Consider the following 21897-nt stretch of genomic DNA (forward strand, 5'->3'; position numbering starts at 1 on the left):
GCACATTTTTTGTACAAGTATCATGGTTTATGGCATATACATACATACAGTCCCAGTGGTATTTCTTGGTTGAAATGGAAGTGGGAATTTTTAAACTAATTTTCCAAGTATATTAGACTAAATACATACTTAATACAAACATTAGACTTATAAATAGACCCCCCCCCCCAAAAAAAAAAATAAAATAAAATAAAATAAAATCGGTAGTGCAGGGGTTGATTTTAACATAACATTTTGAATTAAAACGTAGGTTTTACGGCAGTAGTTGAGGAATTTGGGTTAAGATCGGGGTCTTGGGGCCAATCTAGGGAAAACGCTTTAGATTGGATTCAGAGCTGTATATCCTGCTCTAAGATAAATGTACTACAATACATTAATTTGTGTGAAAACGATACAACAAAGAAATAGAAATGCACACCGGAAACAATAATGAGGGACATCTTGCTTCTGATAAAATCACTGATAAGACAACATGCTGTTTTTTCATTCATTCATTTTTCATTCTAAAGTGCAGGATACCTAATAACGAACAAACTATTTTCATACAAATTTATGGAACTTAGAATTTATCATGTATATGGTCAAAAACATCAAAGAAATGAGAGAATCTGGAGAAATCTCTGCATATAAATGACATGGCCGAACATTGAATGTCCAAGCATAATCAGCATCATTGTGTAAAGGAAACTAATGATGTGTGCACAGGAACACTTCAGAAAACAACTGTGTCTGTTGACAGTTTGCCATAGCGTCTAATGCAAAGGCTTACAAATGAAGAGAAAGCAGGTGGAAAAGTGGACTGAGGTCTGACAAGGCCTTATTTCACCTTGTGGGATAAAATGATAGATCCTGTCTCCTCTAAGCCAACGAGGAAAAGCATGATTATCAGTGCAAAGCTCAAAAACATACTGTATATGGATGTGTGAGAGGGCCCAATGTATCGGTAACTTGCACATCTGTAAAGGTGCCGTTGGCACTGGGAGGTACATACAAGTGTACATACAGGTGCACATGTGTTTCAATAACGTAGTAAACGAGTGAGTGGTGCATTCAGATGCATTAAAAAAAAAAAAAAAAAGAGACGTTAGACGAGTGCTTCTCAATTATTTTTGCAAAGCTCCCTCCAAGCAAAGAGAAACACTTTGTGACCCCGCTACTTCCAGCGCTTTCTCTAAATACCATTATCCTGTATCAGCTAAAATTGAATGATGCAATATAAATTAACTTTCAAAAACTTTAACTACTTTTTACAATGTTTATACATGTAACAGGTTAGTCTAAATCACACACAAATCAACAATCAAAATTCACCTAGAATTCACCTATAAACCTAAGACAGCCCCCCCCCCAAAAAAAAAAAAAAAACCCCACCCCAAACCCTTAATCAAAGAAAAACATTATCTTATTGGCGTTTAATGTTACAGACAGAAAGCTGAAGGCAAGGACAGCTGTTTTCTAGGATCATACTATTAATACATGTGGTTATCCAAACAGGCCTGCCGCTCGAGTGAAAAGCCGGGATATTAATAGATTACAACCATGTTCTATTGCAAACGCTGTGGGGCCCCGACTCAACAGCGACATTACCTTTTGCTCTAAGACTATCAAGTGAAAAATTTACTGCGACAGGACCACACAAAATTTAAAAAACAACGAACAGAAAACACAAGCTCCATCAAGTGTAACTTTTATTTTCAAACTTAATCTGAGGAATACTTTCAAGCCCTTAAGAAATGTTACATTTATCGTCAGTAAGAAACATTAGAATCTCAAATGATTATTACACCTGTTACATTAGCAACATTTTTCCCTCTCAACATCAACATGGACTTTTTTTTCCCCCTAAAGGGGCCAACAAAGGTGTCGTTGTCAGTGGCAATGATAGCAAGTAGCTGTGTTTATATGTAGATTTTGAAAGGACTTGTGCTGTGCAAAAAAAAAAAAAAAAAAAAATATATATATATATATATATATATATATATATATATATATATATATATATATATATATATATATTATATATACTTCTGAGAGAGAATTCTCTCAGTTAACTAATACTACAAGCCTCCTTGACACATTTTATTTTCCTATCTGTTAACAGTCTACTTGTTACCCTAACCCTTGTTAATGGACTTTATTTCGAACTAAAGGGCGAAAATATCGTTGTGTAGACCCCTTTATCTGGATCCTCACCAAAATGCACAACTTCTTATTGTACAGTGTAAACACTTTGTTTTCAGAATGTGTTCTCACAGTAGTTGAAATGCCTTCATATCAATACTAAAGACCCCCCCCCCCCCTCCAAAAAAAACAAAAAACAAAACTACAAACTGCCGGCTACTAATGGCCTATTTGTCTAAATTAGAAAGCAAGTGTGCTTCCTGTGGACTTGCATTAGGCTCAGGTGAAGGACTTCTAACATCAGCATCCAAATGCAACAACTGAAAACAAATGAGTTAGAGTGGTCCTTAATGCCCCTGACACAGGGTGCCCATGGAACATTCATGAAACTGCCGTCAATCTTTGACAAACGAGACTGATAATGTTAAAAGTTTCCAAGTAATCAAGGACTATGATTACAGTGGCATCAGGTTAGTCACAAAGGCCACTTCTCTCGGAAGCAGCCAGGGGCAAGTCTGGATTGGATGCCAGCTCTCTAAAATGCCAGAAAAGCACTTCAAATGTAAGCATTTAGTCCTAATAACACACAGTAAGCGCGGTCGGAGTTGGAACATGCACATCCATTCAAGAGAAGGTGTTCCATATGGTTGCACAACGTTTGAGGTCAAGCCTTACTCGTCAATCCAACAAGCTGGTTGGTGTCGCGGTTTTAAGTGAAGTATTCTGCATTTCGTTCTAGGAGCTTTTAAACACTTCAAAGGAGAGCATGGCAGTGCTGTAATAACAAATATCTGTAAATCAATAATAAACTATCCTTAGAATACTAAGTGTATGAACTTGGTTGTAGAATTGCACAGGGAGCCAGATGAAATTCTTTAGCGTGGCCCATTCGGCTCTTCGGCTCTGACTTGGTCAGAAACTAGATAAAATTGCATTTTTTTCCCCCCTTCAGGCACCATCAACCAGCAGTCACAATGATCTCAAATGATCTCAATTGTGAAGTGGAATCTGGCTGAATGTAACCTGTAGTGAGGACATTTGCAGGAGGCAGTAGAAGACCCTGAGCAAGATGTTGTGGGTGCGAGGATGCCTCATAAACTGAGCTGAGGACTGGCACAGGCGCTGCTGCCACAACTGGATCCGGAACTTTGCAAAGCGGGAGAACTGGATACCAGGGAATCCCCGTCTGAGCCTTCGTCCATGTCCATGTCCATGTCCCCGTGGTCCGACTGGTCCTGATGGATGACCGCCACTCTGAAAGATGAAAGCAGTTTTTTCCCCTCAACTGCAACGTGCGCATTTGATAAGTGTGAGAGCGTTTCAGTCAATGTGCACACCTGGATTTAGGGGAGTTGGCTGATGCCTCTCTGTGATACTCAAATTTGGAGATGTAGCTAGACTTGGACCACTAGAAGGACACGCCAAAACAGAGGTTAAGCATTTGAAAATCGATGTTCATAGAAAAAGGGTCAAAAGAGTCATGCTGCTTACCATGTGATCAGGATCAGTGGTGCCAAGATGGACTCCTTTTTGACACAAAGGCCAAAGCAGATTGATACCTGCACATAGAACGTACATCTGTCAATTCAGTCATTTTATAAGAAAGAAAACACATTAGGCCATAAATGATGAGGATTTGTTTAACCAATGTCCGAATTCTATTAAAGCTATTTGAAATTTTACTGTCCTTTACTGCCTGTCGAAATATCAGGTGCCAAACTTTCACAAGAAGTCAGCCTTATGGTACAAGTAACATATGACACGAACAGCATTGCTACGCTTTTATTTTGAAGTTCTTTTCCGGCAGCTTAGTCACGATAACACTCAACCAACTTGATAACTGTTGGTTCCTAGAGTGAACGTCTTCTGTTGTGAGCAACACAGTGCTGCTTTCACTCAGTGGTGTGCTTGGAAATGAAGTCCTTTTGAAAAAACCTTCCGTTCTACTTTTTCAGTTTGTTTCGCATGTCTTGTTCATTCATGAGCACATGCAAGCCTTCATCACATTTTTTTAGTGAGGTGCATCAGTATAGCTTAGCGATTGCTAATGCTAACTATTGTTCAGCTAGTAGCTAATGTTTACAGTGCTCTTTTTATACAATTTCACTTTTATGCACAACAGCAGAAGTGACCAAACTATGGCCCAGGGGGGATCCGCGGCCTACCATTCACAATTTTGTGGCCAGAGCCATATACTAAGACTAAATTTTGACAGCGTTTATATAAAACATTTTTATAAATTGCTTGCAGCTAAGTCTAAGAAAACTTAAGCGCTCTCTTGCCTGGCGCTCATGCAACTGAATTTTGCCATTAACTGAGCTAGCGGGGGCTCCGAGGAGGAGCGGCTACGCTCTGGGGAGGAGCCCTGGCACACCACAGTGACTGAATGGCACACATGAGCTGCCATCAGGGCAATCCAGCCGGCCATGGGCTTGTGCTCAGGTAAATGGGTCCTCTGGGTCGACATTTGGTTAGGGCCAGAGCCAAGGCGCGCGGCACTGGTATAAGCGCACCAGAGTGAGATGGGCTGGCGGACAAGACAATGAGATCCTGCTCAGCGGGACCATCTTGGGGGGGGCATATGCTTGGAGCTTGTTCAAAAACTATTTGGGACCGAAAGCGAAATAATGCTCAGTCTGTGAGTACGTATTTAGATTAGGCGCAAAGTCCAATATTTACGTCGTAAACAGAGATCCGAACCAGCTTATTTTGAGCCTTGGGTTGATTCAATCGCACAAGCAAACCTCGCACCATGAAATAAAACCCACTGACAAACCTTTTGTCCTGTTGTTGGAGTACTTGTGCTCCCACTGGTCCAACACAATGTTGAAGTAACGTGGACACTCAAAGAAGCGCAGATATTTGGATGATGACGCTGATGGGAAAATGCGCTCAAACTCTCCGCTGCGGCTCAACTCGTCTTCAGTCTCGGCAAGGACGCGGACATCGTTGGGTGTCAAAACATCCAAGACTGTGGCCAGTATATTCTGAAAGAAGACAGACATTCACAATACTGGAACACTGGATACAAAATCACAGGCGGCAAGATCAGGTAAAATCTTCTCATATACTTTTTTTTTTGTCCTCCTTGGAATATTTTGCCAAAAGGTAACATATTGAATGCAAGGATGACAGTGTGTGAACGCAAGAACACCAACTGCTCCAAATTCACACTCATTTCCTTTCAAGCTGGAACAATTATTCCAGAACTAATCGATTAACAAATGAATCATTATGTTCTCCCCGAACTCGCGTGGGTCTTCTTTGGGCACTCCAGTCTCCTCCCACATTCTTAAAAACATGCATGGTAGGTGTATTGGACACTTCAAATTGCCCTTAGGTGTGATTATTTGTGCTTGTTTGTCTCTGTGCGCCCTGTGATTGGCTGGCAGCCAAATGAGGGTGTCCCAGCAAGCCTGCGACCCTTGTGAGGATAAGCGGCGCTAGAAAATGGATGGAAGCATTATTAACATTTTTGCCCCTTTACCCCCTGACATCTAGCGGACCAAAAGCAGTTAAGTACATTTTCATGCTTTTCAATTAATGAGTGGTGTCATGGGTGTGTATGTATTTGTTAGTTCCAGCCCATGTTCAAGTTCAATACCACAATCCTAGGATGGAAACAGATCAGTACAGTTACTGTATGAGGCATTCATAATTAAAGATAAGTAAACATGTATTGTTGTAATCTTTGTCTCAAATATAAAAAAAAAATAATAATTTTCGCATAATTTGTATGAACTGCATACAAAGAGTTGTTGTGTACCTGGTCAGCAAAGCGCTGTTTGAGATAAAAAGCCCGTTTCGCTTTCTCGTCAAATGAAACCTCCAGATTGGTCGTCTCCTTGCTTACGACACACAGACTGCATATGCACACACAGAAGACCAAACAATCAGTATGCATTTTCTTTTGTATGTATCTCTGGTGTTAAATGCATTCCCTTCTCATACCTGCTGTTGGAGCTAGATATGCTTCCACTGGAAGCAACAACATCCTCTCGACGTGGAATACGGAAACCCGCCAGGTTCAAGAGGTCTCGAACCATTTGACTCTTGACAGAAAGGTCCAGTGCTGTACTGGAATGGAGGCTGCATGACACAAACAGCAAAACGTAAAGCATAGATTTAGTTAACTATTGAAGATCGGTCATGGTTATTTCAAAGAAAAATAATCGAGCATTGTTCGTAGATACAGTGGGACCTTGTGTGCATGTGTGTGTTACCTGGGTGAAATGTTGACCTCGAGGATCCAGGGTTTCAGGTTTTCATCCAGCATGATATCAAAGCCGAAAAGCTCGTGGCAGCTGTAAGGTGTACGCACGTGCATCTTGAGCAGCGAGTTCACGTATGGTTCGGATCTGATGACAGATACACAAAAGAGTTAATAAATCTGCTTCAATATTTAGCTATTATTTTTAAAGTACCATAATTTTTCATGTATAATACCCATGCTGAAAATGATTGGGTGTATTATAAATGGCTACAAGGGAAATTGAAAAAAACAACAAAAAAAGTCAGATTTCAGTGATGAATTAGAGATATATATAAGGGGAATACAATGTCAGCAGTAGGTTTAATTTCAAAAGGACCTGTACAGAGAAGCTCCAATTTATTGGTTTGTTTATTGTGTTTCCTTATATCCAAACACAACAAGGAACGTGTGGGAATACAGGCAATCCATATATACCTTTTATTGTTTGACTATAACAACGGTTAGTGGCTACATTTGGCGAGGTGAACAAGAACACTGAATTCACTTGATCTTGGCACTTTCAAACAAATGCAAGACAAACAAAAGCTATCAATAATTCAAACATTAATGACTATAAATATTTAAACATTTTTTTCTCCCTAAAACTAAATGTAAATTAAACCTAATATTTCTGTTTATGTTTTCTAGTTTTTTTTTTTGTACAAAACCAGGTTCCCTGAAAAACACCCTGAAAACATTGCCAAATATGCAGGACTTTATAAGACCATGTGTTACATCAGCAATTCTAGTGTGTGTATAATACATGGGAAGATGGAAAATGTAGCTGCATTCAAGTGATTTTGGGGGTGTTTATTATAGACTAGAATGTATTCAGCACAAGAAATGAATCTGTTGTCTTACGCAATTATTGTTTTGATGACGATGTCTTTAATCTTCTCCCAAATCAAAGTGGTGTTTACTCCCCTGGAACCAAGATACTGCCACAGGGCCTTCACAGTCCTGAAAACACACAAGTGTATTCAGGCTATGTCCAAATATATGCAGGAAAGACAACTTTTTAAAATTCTTCTTTAAAAAAAACAAAACAAAAAAGAACGCAGCAACAAAAATTTTAAAATTTTCAATAATCAGTTAACATGAGTACTTACATCCCATACAGTGTCATTACATGAATGGAGACATCAAAAAGTAACAAAGTCAACTGTTTTCTCTGACTAATTTTCCAAAAGCGAGTGATCATATTTTTCAGACAATAAATTGCAGCAGCATGTCTGGTCCTGCGACTTATACACTAGTGCAAATTGTATACATTTAAACTAAAATTGGATAAGGCATCCAAAAACCCCGCTGCTAACCCTTTTGGGGTGCGAATGTTCTAGATTTTTTGAAATATATTTTAAAATATATATATTTTTAAAATATATTATATATGCCTTAAAATAATCACTGGCATTATGCAGTCGCATCAAATGTCACAATTTGGTCAGTTTCTTTTTGTTGTTGTCTTTTTGTTTGTTCCAAAAATCTATATTCTTGGTCAGTACACATGTGAGTGTTGATTTCACAAATTCTTGACTGACATTGATCTTACGTGTTAAATGGCTTGCTCTCTTTGCAAACGCAATGTGAACGGTTGAATATGAAAAGTGACTTTTTTGGAGGTACAGGTGCGACTCTACTCTGAAGTGATTTATAGTCTGAAAAATATATTTCATGGAGCAGATCTGCCTTTAAGCATACCACCATTTTGTTACCATTTGTGTCCCTGGCAGGCTTTGTCATCGCTATTGACCTGGTACTCCGAATTTTTTTTGTTGACGCTGTAGTTGGTCAGATGTATGAACTTGTTACTCAGTGTCTTCATGGAGGACGAATATCTGCGGAGGGACAACAAACACGTTTAAATTATTAGTTGCCAAGTTGCACACTTTCCAGATAGCCGGTAAAATGTCACTATGTTAAATGGTTACTCAACACATACTTGCAGCTTGCAAAGCGGACCAGCCCATCTGAGAAGATGTATAGTCTGAGTGGGTCATAACATGTCACATAGACATATATGCGCAAGTCAAACTTGTTACCACTGATGAGGTAGGGCTTGTGGAGATACCTAACAAACACAATGTTTGTCAATGCTTCTAAAATAAATATGGATTCTTTTTTTAAATCTGTGGACAAAAGTATTGGGAAAATACAGTTTCTAATGGTAGTTCCCCGTATGGTAGTTCCCCGTGTTTTAAACGAGAAAATATAACGCATGACTTTTTTTAATCCCCTTTAAAGCACCTCGAGGACGTGGGGGTGCAAACGCTGAAATGATTGAAGAGTATCCCAATACTTTTGTCAACACAATCTACTTCATGACTCATTACTTCTGGACCAGAAGTGACTTCTTGCGTGGCATCTGGCTCCATTTGTGAATGACTGAAATTCCCATTCCTCTGGCTGAGGCCGGCTGTTGGGAAATAATAAATCCTTTAAAATGTATCATTTACAATCGTGGGGGTAGTTGTGAAAGCTATGCTTTATAAATTTACAGGTTTGATGATCCACTTCTGCCTGGAGCCGTCCTTCCATGCCTTACGTAGCTGCAGGATGTCCTGAGGAAGTACAAAGGTGCGTGGGAAAAAATTGAACTCCTGCTTGCCAAAGCGACACTGCATCTTGGACAGGTTCTTCCACAGTCGGTCCTTCCTGCCAATCTGGAATGTTCCGGGAAAGTGATTCAACTAGAAAGTGCCAGAAAGAGAGAAAATTGAGTTTATTGGGGAAACAAACTACATTTTATTTAGACTGAATGATTCTAAGCAGTGTCGTGTTATCACCTTCTGGTGCTCTTGAAGGGTCTTGAAACAATGAGACTTCATATGGTGCCCCCAGCAGCCCAACCAGTCATGGCTTTCTATCAGGTACACAATGGTGAGCGTTTTGATCATGTAAACAAACTTTCACAAAAACACAAATTTCACTTGAGGAAACCTACTCTTGGTGTGTACAAAGTGTGACCTGGCGATGGCGCTTTTCACAACATTGGGTGTGACGGAGCTAATCTTCCACTTTAAAAGTCGCATTTGCTCTCCAGGCAGCAAATCAACTGCAGGAAACACAGCAAAATAATAATAATAAAATGACAAAAATGAAGACACAAGCAAGGCACATAAGATACACAAAATTGTGGGGACCTCAGATCAGTGTACTGCAAATGTACAAGTGGCTAAAATTGTCATCTCTATAAAACGTAAGGTTATCCTTAATACTGTGCAAGGAGAAACAAACACTTGAAATAAGAGAGGAAACGAACCCAACTGAAAGACTGTTTATCACAGGCAGGTGCTACTGGGAGGAAAAAAACAAAACAAAAAACAAAAAAAAACTTTTAACCTATTTTACCTGAGTTCCATTTTCTGAACTATCATTAAACTAGATTATACAGGCTATAATGTCATAAAACTGCTGATTTCAGAATTTAATTTAATTTTGGCTCTGATGTATTTACTTTTGAAAAATTGAAATACAGTGCATATAAAAGACCTATTCTCACGAGTTTCTGGATTTATTAACACAAGTTTAGTTAATTTGTTATTATGAACTAAACATTTGAAAAAAAACTTTTGTTTTCTTCAAAATAACATAAAACGGAGCAATTTTGCAGAAACCCATTGCTATGGAAGTTGTGCTATTTGCAAGAAGAAAAAACGTGGGACTGTCCATAAATGAAAAGTTACCGTTGATGTTTTCCAAATCGCTCAGACAAAAAGCTGAATCATTCAGGCTAATTATGAAAACCGGTTCTAGTAATAACTTTCAATAGCAAAATAACTATTAATAATAAGTAAGTCTTTGAATTGGCGAATGTCTGTCCAAAACAAACGGGTAGTAAACAAGGCATGAGGGTATGCATGAAGTAAAACATAAGATGGACTATATAAAGGTTACATTGCCTTTTTAATGACTGGTGCAGACTAAATGAGTCAGCGCAAATAAAAGTAGAACTCACTAGCTGAACATTTCTCTTCACACCCTTAAGTCAGTAATGTATTCTGGCCATTAAAATGGTAGGGATACAAGTAGGACATCTAGGGTTCAGGTATCGTCTCAGAAGAAGAGACAATTGGCTGCACGGAGTGCGTGTTTGTGTGTGCATTTGGGATGGGACAAGATCTTGTTACACTAGATCTCTTTTGAGATTTCAGGGCCACGAGATTTTCCCGTTCTTGCAGATCTTTTGGCTTTCTTTTTTTTTTTTCTTTCTTTTTTTTTTTTGCAATGAAGTACAGAGTGCACCACTTCTTCATGCTCTGCACTGCTTGTTTCGACTCTGGATGACGGTAAAAAAATGTCGCTACAAACTTGATGAGACTTTACAATTAACATGATCGTACCAAAGAATGTATGAACACGAACGGTTGCAGTCTGACGTGAACACCTTTATTTTGAAGTTCTTCCGGGATGAAATCACTTTCCATCGCTAATTCGGGGCACTAAAAACAACACAACTCAATCACGCTGACATATTATTGTACGACGCCTGTTGTCAGCGTTTAGCAAAGCCTCTAGCATAGATTAGACATTAGCTAGCTGCACTCAAGTACTCTAAATCAGTGGTTCTTAAAGTGGTGTCCGATTTCAGGGGTCCGTGAAATAATTTGGTTTCTTAAAAAAAATAATATGCATTTGTGTTAACTTTGCTTTACTTTATATTAAATTGGGCATGTATTCATGACTTCAATAAAGTAATCGTCAACCAGTTTAATATGTTTAAAACATAATAATTTTTTTACAGTATTTGTCAAATAGACCCACGTAATCAACATCAACGCGCTTGATTTTTTTTTTTAGTCACTAATATTTGGCAGCAACCTGTTAGGGGAAATTGACTAGTTTTTCACGAGCAGGCGTGCAATTTGCAATGTTTATTTTGTAAACTTCAGTATGGCTTTGTTTGATTTCGGCAAACATTTGAAATGGGAGTCTCAAAATGTGATTTACAAAAAGGGGTTCCTGACTCCAGAAAGTCTAAGAACCCCTGCTTTATATCATTAAGCAAGAGCAACCGGATTACAAGGCACTTTAATGTAAATGACTGCACGCTTTGATACGGACAGCTGTGGCTCACAATAATCACTTTTGAACAAATCAGGGTGACTCAACTTTGTGCTGTGGTTCTGTCATCACTGTTTCAACTAAAATTTATGGGGAGTGGTCTAAAATCTCAGTTCATAATTCATTAAAAATGTAGATGATCAAAAAAGATAAACGTCCTTTACCTGTATAAGTGAGAAAACGTGTATATGGTCATGTAGATTATAAAAAAGATTAATGTTTGTCATTTACCTGTATAAGTGTGTGTGGTCATTGGAACCAAACAAAAAATTAAACATAAATAATACCAAAACACTCGTTATCTGCAGCCCTACAGGAGATATATAGGATGCTTTGATCACTTTCAAATCACATGTGACAATATTTTGGTTTTTCAGTTGAAGAAAGGCATGGTAAAAAAATTGGTAAATAAGACAGTTTGTAAACATTACACCCCTCAACATTAAATCACCATACACCAGAGCTAACACGAGCTGTGTGCATTTCGTTAAACTATTCAGTAGTAGGAAAGACATCAGCTGCAGCTGACAAATGAGCCTTTTATGTTTATATTTGTACCCAGGGCATTACAATGTCAGGCATTATTTTATATTGTAAATTTCGTGAACTCAATTTCGTTAGACAACATGTCTCATGGGATTTGGTTCTCAGCCCATCCCTGGTGTGGATGTTTACCTTGTTCATTGGCAGTACTGAAATAGAGCGTGGGAGGGATGAATGGGAACAGGCTGGGGACAAGAGCCGGTTTTTTCTTTAGATTGTCCTCTACCTCCACCGACATGGGCTCTTCAACACTGTAAAACAGAGGAAGAAAAAAAAACAACAACCAAAAACCCATTTAGTTTATTACAATATGAAGGGTGATTCGATTCCACTTAAATACTAATTGAAAAGCACTGTTATGTATCATTGATAAGAACTTTGATAAGTCCACTTAATGGATATCATTGACTGTACCTCATATTATGGCCGGTGAGAATGTGTCACCAGCAAATATAGCTGGTATCAAAATCAATTAACGATACCAACTCTCTTAATCCCATTGTAATGATATGAGCCAGTTAGAGAAAATTATCTAATCAAAATGATGAATCACTCACATGACAGTCATATAGGAGGTGAAGTTAAAAGAACAGACGAAGGATGAGTGGATGTTCGTTTCCCGCTCTGAACGCAGCTAACGTATGGTGACTCTACCTGCATGGGCTTGCATGTTACCTAAATGACTACATAAAGCCGACAATGGCGAGCGAGCTATTCTGCAAAGCAGCTACGAGTGTTTGGTGGACACTTGTAATGGTGAGAGACAACAATGTGGTGCACAATGCTACAGAGTTTTCCACTGCACTCTGCTGCTTTCACCCTCATCAAACAATGCCCGCCCAAAGAATGAACACAGGAACTGATGCATGTACGATGTATGTCACTGAAGCCAGATGTCAGTTCAATGACCACACCATAATTCATAAAAGGATCTAAAATAAAGGTATTTGCCGTTATCTAAGTGAGGCAGAATGCATGACACGGAAATGACACCTTTTTTCTCATTTTGCAAATCATCATCAATCAGGAATCAACCTCATGGCCAACAGCATTCCAGGTAAATATTTGTTTTCAAATATATTTGAACAAGAATCTGCTAAGAAGGATCCAGTTTTTGAGAGCAAAAACAGAAAGTCTTGTCAGAATCTACTTTTAACAGTCCATCTGATATGCAACCATTAAGCACAAAATTGATCAATTATTTTGATTTCTGATATATAATTTCAATTACAATTAAAACAAAATCGCAATATACCGCTATCCCCTTAAATGTACCAGCATTCAGACTTACTAGGGATGGGACGACAACTCGCGAGATCAAACGCCACAAGATTTCTCGATCCGGAATGCCACGGGATTCATTTCCTTTTCAATTTTTTTGGAGGGTCCTGCTTACTGAGCCAACAGTGTAATGGAGAGCATTGAGGTTGATGGATAGGCGTATGGTAGATGGCGGTATGCACAAAAACGTTGTTTGCAATTCACCATTAATTGAAAACAAGAAAGGAGAAATGTGGGATGCTCAGATTACTTTTAAATCATTTGTGTGGCAACATTTTGGTTTTCCAATAGAGGAAAAAGCTTCTGTATCACCACTGGACCCATCAAGTGTGAGCGCTACCAAAATAACAGGGGATTTTGGTATGTACATGGGGCTTGAGATGAAGCCATTTTTGACAGTGGAAGGCAATGGATTTCAGGGGGTAATTCACCCCCTTGAGCCGCGGTATGAGATACCGTCACATCACTTTAGTTGCACAGCTGCCTGCTGCGGGAGCCTCCTCTCCATGTGATTCATACTCTTGGTCGCCGCGGCCCATGGCTTGGTAAAGCTGTAGTAAACGCAGCTAACTAATGCAGCTAACTGTTTATGCTACTTTCACTGAGCTGTTTATGAGACACCAGTTGCCAGTTTGTGTTTTTTCCACAGCAAGTGGTATAGTTACTGCCTAAAGAGCACAGTTGGTCCCTTATAATGTGGACATGCTTGTATTTCTAAAAAAGAAAATGACCATTAAAGATTAGACAAATAGTTAGTTTGCTGAACCACGGATAGCTTGTTGTCGTGCCCAGAACTAAAATCACTATTGCAGTTACTATTCGCATTAATGTTTATTAGCTTAATGTTTGGCACTTTTTGTTCATGGTCAACTATTCTGAGAGAGCTCAGCTGCATCATTTGTTATGACAGCGGCATTTGGAACAGTTTACATTGTTAATTTCAGCCTGCTCAATAAAAATAAATCATTTTGAAATTGGAATATTTATATTAGCAGTTTTTGTTTTTACATTTTTGCAAAAATCTCATATGTCATTTTTGCGGACCCAAGCTCGTAAAGTAGCTTGTCTCGTGGAATTAGTATCTCGTACCATGACTAAGACTTACATGAAAGGACTTTTGTTCAACCGTGGAATTCGCTAATTCCAAATTTAGCTTTAGATCAGCAGTGTTTTCATATTTTTTTGCAGCGACCCCCCCCCCCCCCACTTAAACATTAACTTAATCATCTTATACATTTTAACATGAAGAGAAAGGTAAAAAACTTTGTGCTGATATTTTTCTAAAGCACGAGTAATTAAATTGATTTAGGAAAAAAATGTTAAGAGCTATGGAAAGCTTAGAACTCTCGCATAGACTTTGACAATGAGAGTGCCACTGCACTATCTGGTGTCGTAGAAGTGCAATTACAGTACACAACGCAAAAGCTACACACCCCACCTGCAAGCAAACTAACAACCTTGCTATAATAAAGTAACTGAACAAAAGTAAAACTGAAATAAAAAATAACTTAACAACCTTGCTATAACAAAGTAACTGAACAAAAGTAAAACTGAAATAAAAAAATAACTTAACAACATTGCTATAACAAAGTAACTGAACAAAAGTAAAACTGAAATAAAAATTAACTAATGAATATTTAAAAAAAATAAATGACCCTGCTGTGCGCATGTGTGCGTGTGTATATGCATACATAACATGAAGCCTCACCCAGACAGATGTGGAGCAGATGAAATGCTGTTGATACATGACGCCTCCGAATAATCTAGAAAAGCATCAAACTGAAAATCAGTCAGCAGATCAAAGGAGACAACATGACACTCTGGAAACTGACGAGCACTTTCATCACAAGTGTTTTTACGTTCAACAACTTTACCATCATCACTGCAGGCCGTCTCCAACTCGTAAGGAAGCTCCTCCTCATCACAGCAATCGACCTGCATGCCGCATTCCGAGCTGGAAGATACAAACGTGTAGTACCAAAGCAACAGTCAGATGTGTTACATTGACATGTTAAACTGAAGTTATTCACAGATAAAGTAGCATAACAGCAACAACGACAACAAAAATCTATCCCAAAAATCCCTGTTAATCAAAACTCATCAGAATAAGCCTGTTCCACTATATAGCTACCTTTAGAATAACAAACCACACATCATTGATACAGTTTCAAATACAGCAGAAACCCGCATACTCACTTAAATCCAGATTTTTTCTTTTAATTTTTTTTTATTATTATTTTATGTTTTTTTTTCCTGGGGTGTCTGCAGGATTTTTGACATTACACCGAAAATAAACACCATGCACCTTAAAAGATGTAAAAAAGAGAACGATGATGTTTCGAGACATGTAACAAATTCAAATGACAAGGTCAAGGAAAATCTGTCATGGAGTTGAAATAGAATATTTTTTCCTCTACTTTCTATTTGTGTTTGAGTTGTTTCATGATTATTTTGTACAATTAAGAATTTAGTGAGTATTATTTATCATTATTTTGCCAATTTCTGTAAAATCTGGGTTTCCATAGCTATTTCCACCTTCCCTAAATTTGCGGTGCCACTTGCTCAGGGTAAGATGAAAATGGCTACAGATGATAATTTGTTACATTATATATTTACAAATTTGAGCCATTAGTGTATGTAGATGCTACTGTTAATGCCGTGTATGGTGAGATGTTGTTGCGAGGTTACCGTTATCAAATACAGGACGCAGCTATGTAGAGGACACACCCTTAATTTTCAGGTCAAATTCTGGTATTTTGTATGAAGAGTGTTTAAGATGCACCAACAAAAACTAAAGCAAAACAGAACAGATCTAATTTTTGTAATTTGTTATGTTTTCTTATGTTTATATCCGTACGTTATCTACTTGCAGCGGGTTAAGTATCTTTCAGACTTCCCATCGTGCGAGCAGTCAGTGAACACTGAATACTCTCAAAGCAGTTGGTTTTCCTTTACCTCGCGATGCAGCTATAGTGCATGGTCATATTTTAGCCACTAGATAGCACTATTTGTCTGTTTATGCATTCTTTAAAACAAAATACTGTACAGAAATTCAGTGATCCTTCACTACTATGCACCTACCTTAGTGCCCTCAGTGCATTGCAATTTTTTTTTTTCATGAGAGAAAAAATAAAAAAGCTATATTGCAGAGAGACGTGCAGTGAAGATTCCCTGCATGCCAGACAGTCACGGTCTCAGTCACAGTCTCAGTCACGTAGATGCCGATATGCTATTGGTCGATTAAGGTCACAGTCATGGTCTCAGTCACAGAGATGCCGATATGCTATTGGTCAGTTAAGGTCACAGTCACGGTGTCAGTCACGGAGATGCCGATATGCTATTGGCCGGCGTCACACCAATCACAGAAATGCCGATAGGCTATTGGCCAAACGCCTTCATCTAGCTTGATGGCACAGCTGGTCGGTGTGTTGTGAAGACTTTGCAAACTTTATCTGTTAGACATGGCTTCTAAAATTGCAAGTGGGGGTAAAGGAAGAAGTAAGAGGATGATGACAATAGAAACGAAGCAGGAGATAATAAAAAAATACAAAGGAGGCGCACGCATAGATAACCTTGCGAGTATGGCCGTAAACGCTCGGCAATCTTCTAAGGGCAAGACTTTCCTTGCCAGGGGACGGACCACAGTCAACAACAAAATGGAGAGGCTTCTTCTATTATGGATTAAAGAGAAGGAAATCGCTGGTGATATGTTCTCGTTTGAGAATTGTTCTCGTTTAAGAAAATATTAAATAAATTCTGCGGGTTCGTCTCTGCTCCCCTCCGCCTCCACCCAGCTCAAGTCACGTCGCCCCAAAGGTAAATGTCATTTTTCCTTTGTATATTTGTTATTTAACTGTACAGTAGATTATGTTACTAATTTTTAACATGTGTATAAAGTCGTGATGTTTTTACCTAAGGTTTTTGCATGCATTCACTAATTAACATAGGTTTGGATTGCCCGTCATACGAGCAATTAGTTACGAGCATAGCCATAACACGGGGGCCCACTGTGTATATGTGTGTGTGTATGTATATATATATATATATATATATATATATATATATATATATATATATATATATATATCATCATCATTTTAAATGAATATTTATATATATATATATATATATATATATATATATATATATATATATATATATATATATATATAAAATATTCATTTAAAATGATGACTCATTCATTTTAGAAATGATTGGTTGTTGATTGATCAGTTGATTTTTGCGGTGCTGCTTGCTGAGGGGAGCAGGTCTGTAGATGAGAACTTATCAAGACAAACCTACACACGCACCGCACCCATTAAATATATTTTGCAAGATCTTTTTTGACAATCTTACCCAGCATCTCTGGCCTCACACTGAGAGGACACGCACAAAGATGTGATAGAGGCGGCTTGTGCCTGCTTTGTCAGGTGGATGGCTGAGATCTTGGTGGTCACAGAGCCCATGAGAGCACCTGCGGGATGGGACAGTGGTTAAGCATGTCATCCACATGTCCACATATTTGTAAGCTACAAAACAAGTCAATTTGTATTACCTGAAAGTGTGTCCAACGGTCTCGGCTCATCTTTTTGTGCGGCACTGACAATTACTTCATTTGGCGTGTGCTCGTTGATCTTCCCATATACAGCTCTATTCCCATCCAGTGCACTTAGTGAGAGTTTCTTGTTTGCATCCAAAGCTATCGGCATTAGAGGCTTAACACTAACTTGTGGCGGACCATCATCAATGTCTTGAAACTGATTATTTATCGCAGCTGATTTAGCATGACCGTTTTGCGTCTGACTAAACTTTGCTGCAGAGTTCCGTTGATTACAAGGAGTCAACAGAAGGCTCTTGCTCATTTTCACTTTGGCGTCAAGAATGGAGGCATCTTTCCCCATCTTTGCTCCATGGTCTTCAAAAGGAGTAAGGCATACAAGAGGCACTGAAGGTGTGAAGGACAGTTCTGCAGCATCAACCTAAGGAGACCAAAGGACCAGAAATGTGAACCAGAAATCTCTCTTTCATCCATCTATGTCCAATCGCAAGAGTCATTATGGCTGTGCAATGTTTCCCTTTTATTGATCTATTTGAACCAGGAAATATTTAGATGGAATCATGGATCATTGACCTTTTGTGAGACAAAATAAAGTTATGTGAAAAATACGAAATCACTCACGGGATTTGAGTCTACGAGAAAGATGAGATTTTTTTTAAAGGTGAGAATAGAAATAATGCCTAACAAACTTTCTAGTTTTCAAAAGGTTGTCTTTACATTGAGATGAGAACAACAAAACAAAGATTATAGTGAATTAAACATAAAAGGAGAGCCAGGCTTATTTTTCATCTGCAGTTCATGTTTTTTCTAATACTGACTACTATAATTTCCCAAATATAAGACACACCTGCGTATAAGACACGCCCTTAGTTTGGGGGTCAAATTCTGGTATTTTCTATGTTACTAAGTAAAAGATGCATCAACACTTTGGCAACAATGTAAAAACTATTGCAAAATTAAATAAATCTACTCTTTTTTTTTTAAACTTTCATAATTTGTTGTATTCCAATCCGTAAATTATATATTTGTTGGGCGTTAAACGCGAATCAGATTTTCCACATTGTGAGCAGTCAGTGAATGCCTCACCAGAGTAATGTTGAATGTGCCGGAATGACTTGCTTTTCCTCTTCCTCGCAATAGTTGAGTTCCTTTTACCATAAAAAGCCCAAGTTGAGCAGCATTTGTGTTCCATCAAGTTTATGACCGTGTGTATATGCCAAAAGACCGCAATTAATAAACGAGTCGAATACCTTTCCATGTTTTCTAAACGGAGCACGCGGCTGCTTACCTTGCCACTCCTAATTGAATCAGCTGGAGACATCACTACTTTTACATGATCCTCACGATTTTAGTAATATTCCTGTGTGTGAAGAAGTGTGGACTTGGACGGTGGTTCAGCCTGCTCCCTTCTTTTATTGAAAATATTGCCCTAACAACCTCAGCTAACACAAGCTGTTGTTAGCTGCAACAAGTACAGGCAGCCAACTAGCTTCCCCTCTAGCTTGTCTCATTACGGTAATTATTTTAAGAACAAATACAATATAAAAATGCACATCTGTATGTCAACAATTTGGCTTATGTGGCTGACAGATCGATTTTTCTCAAATTCCATCCAATAAAAAAAAAAGTTACTGTTATAGGGCGCACCCATACTTTTGGTCTTCATTTTGGGGGAAAAAGCCAAACCCTGACCCTATTTTAATTAATTTAATTACGGCAGTTTAAAATGTATGTATCTTGCATTTGTGATGGTGTCAGGCCTATTTTTGTTTTTCCAGTGTTTACAAACCGTATCTGCCAATAATATGCCATCAGTTTTTTTTTTTCAAGTAGGAAAGCAAGTTATTGCCTCAATTGTTAGTGGACATTATTTTGACTCGTACAGTTATGTGGATGCAGATGAGCTCGTCAATTGCAAATTTTCAAAATCAAAAGTCCTGCAAAGTAATCCATATACTTACTTTACTTTTCATGTTCTTAAAATCTTAGTATCAAAGTTTAAACACTTTAAAATGATAGAAAAAATGTTTCTGTTGATTTACAGTATGTTTGTTGGCAATTCACAAAAGACCATATTTGAGGGATTTTATTTTAAATTAACACTTCTCTCTGACTGTTCAATAAAATTGAACCTTGTGAAAGCTGATTGTTCTCTTAGTAAAATAGTGAAAGTGTGTGTATCAAATGAGATTGAGCAAAATGTGTTTTGTACCTCAAACTCATTTATCTGCACTGAGGGACGTATTTGGACTGGTTGCAAGGCGCTGACACTCAAAGCGTTGAGGGTTTCCCTATTGAGGTTGGTAATGGAATGGTCGCCTGTGTCCATGGCGCCGCTGCCAATAAGCCTCGCCCCCTTTGACTTCATTGAACAAGGAATGCCATCAAATGTCAGCGTTTGGATTGGTATGGCTGCAAATTGGCTTTTTGTCACATTTCCTTGCTCCTGAGCAGTCGAGGAGGCAGGAAGTTTGGTGGACTCCTGTTTTGGAAAAGGCACTCGAGCAGTCGGAACAGTCTCCAGACTGATGTTGATGAACACGCAGGGAGACATGGGCGTGTTGCAGCATGTCTGGGGGCTACTGCCATCCCAGGGTGGGGATTTGGTGATGGGCATGACACTCCAAAATGAGATGACTAATTCTTCTCCTGTGAAAGGACTCTTGAGGATTTGAGACGTCAGCTCAAATCAAACCATCTTAGGAACTTCCCACATTGATTTGAAGTGGAAGATCTTGCTAGGTGCTGCTGAGTGACAGCAATCATCACTGCCAACCAAGTTCAAACGCCTGCAAAGAAGACAAAGCCAAGTGACATTCAGGGGCAAGGAAACACTGTAAGCGGTCTTGAAAAGCTCTTACAGGCCTGAAGTGGTTCGGAATCAAATTCAGTCTTGGACACATGATCTTAATGAGTGAGATGCTGTTTAACCTCTAATTCTTAAATCTGTTAATTAACTCCTAGGTGGAGAAACATAAGCTTTAGGTTGAAAGGGTCTTCACAATGTAATTGTTGGGTGTTCTCAGATGGCTTCTCATACGGGTAAACGCACACACGGGCGCACATACACTAATTTGGTCTCAAAAATATCTTTTTGAGGTTTTTAAAATCTGAAGACCACTTGCAAGTTTGGTATTCTAGCCAGAAAGTTTAAGTCAAATCAGCATTTCCACATAAAACGATGTGGCGAACCGGATCTGGCCCCTGGGCCTTGAGTTTGACACCCATAATCGAAACCAAGATAAGCAGGAGGCGATGATAGGGTCCATCAATGAACTCTTAAACAATATACACTCAGGAATATCCGTTTGGAGTGTGACAGTGATGACAATATGTTAACGAAGTTGTGGTGAATGGAAAAAAAACTGCACAAGAATTAAAAGTTCACAAGAAAAATCTAGCATATGTGTGACTTTGTTTGCCCTATGTTCAAGTTGATTGATTTGTGGATTTTTTTTCTTTTATGCGAGACAAACATACTTAAAAAAAACATTTTTTCGTGGCATATAATTTCAAACTGTATCGGAACCCAGCGCCTCGTATTTAGAGGGGGAGCAGAATCGGCATTTTCGCTAGCCACTTGAGGCTAACTTTCAATCGTGTGTTTATCGCAGTTACGCCATGGCAACAAGGGCCATTGCGGTTGCTAAGATTCAACGATCAAATCTTGTACCTTTTGTACAAATTGAAAAAAAATAATATAAAACTTACAGACTTGGACGTGGAGAAAGAGGCCACCACGTTGTGTGGCAGTTCCTCGATCCACCCTAAGAGGAGCGAATAGCTCCACTTTCACATGGTAAGCGTCTGACATGGGGCTGACACAACCATCCTTATCCGGCGGATGGTGACGCATTCCTTTTCTTCTTCTTTTTCTTCTTTTTCTTCTTTTTCTTCTTCTTCTTCTTCTTCTTCTTCTTCTTCTTCTTCTTCTTCTTCTTCTTCTTCTTCTTCTTCTTCTTCTTCTTATTCTTCTTTCTTCTTCTTCTTCTTCTTCTTCTTCTTCGTCGACAAACAGCGAATCAGTTCAACAGTGCAAAACATGTAAAACTATTACTATCATATTGTACGTGCAATA

At 38.6% G+C, this 21897-nt stretch overlaps 1 protein-coding gene across 1 annotated transcript; it reads right to left on the reverse strand.

Annotated features, from left to right (window-relative positions):
- Positions 1 to 1671: 1671 nt before the first annotated feature.
- Positions 1672 to 21678, reverse strand: LOC148423187 (tubulin monoglutamylase TTLL4-like). Its single transcript, XM_088415958.1, has 21 exons — positions 21531 to 21678; positions 20032 to 20608; positions 17817 to 18240; positions 17618 to 17735; positions 15136 to 15215; positions 14970 to 15024; positions 12113 to 12231; positions 9318 to 9428; positions 9160 to 9236; positions 8872 to 9063; positions 8707 to 8789; positions 8316 to 8444; positions 8089 to 8211; positions 7235 to 7333; positions 6345 to 6479; positions 6073 to 6210; positions 5888 to 5984; positions 4898 to 5108; positions 3613 to 3680; positions 3459 to 3529; positions 1672 to 3375 (listed from the first exon to the last, which is right to left on the reverse strand). Exons 2-21 carry the CDS (start codon positions 20434 to 20436, stop codon positions 3213 to 3215), a joined length of 2898 nt encoding a protein of 965 aa, XP_088272084.1. The 5' UTR covers positions 20437 to 20608; positions 21531 to 21678; the 3' UTR covers positions 1672 to 3212.
- Between the last annotated feature and the right edge of the window lie 219 nt (positions 21679 to 21897).

This window comes from Hippichthys cyanospilos, chromosome 5 (genome assembly GCF_059441005.1).
Source record: "Hippichthys cyanospilos isolate Australia breed blue-spotted pipefish chromosome 5, RoL_Hcya_1.0, whole genome shotgun sequence".
Lineage (NCBI taxonomy): Eukaryota > Metazoa > Chordata > Actinopteri > Syngnathiformes > Syngnathidae > Hippichthys > Hippichthys cyanospilos.

Coding starts and splice junctions, on each gene's coding strand:
- LOC148423187 (XM_088415958.1), bottom strand. CDS start 20,436: ATGCCCATCACCAAATCCCCACCCTGGGATGGCAGTAGCCCCCAGACA. Junction 15,216..17,617: donor TGTGAGGCCAGAGATGCTGG/GTAAGATTGTCA, acceptor TGTATCTTCCAG/CTCGGAATGCGGCATGCAGG. Junction 9,237..9,317: donor ACACTTTGTACACACCAAGA/GTAGGTTTCCTC, acceptor TGTACCTGATAG/AAAGCCATGACTGGTTGGGC.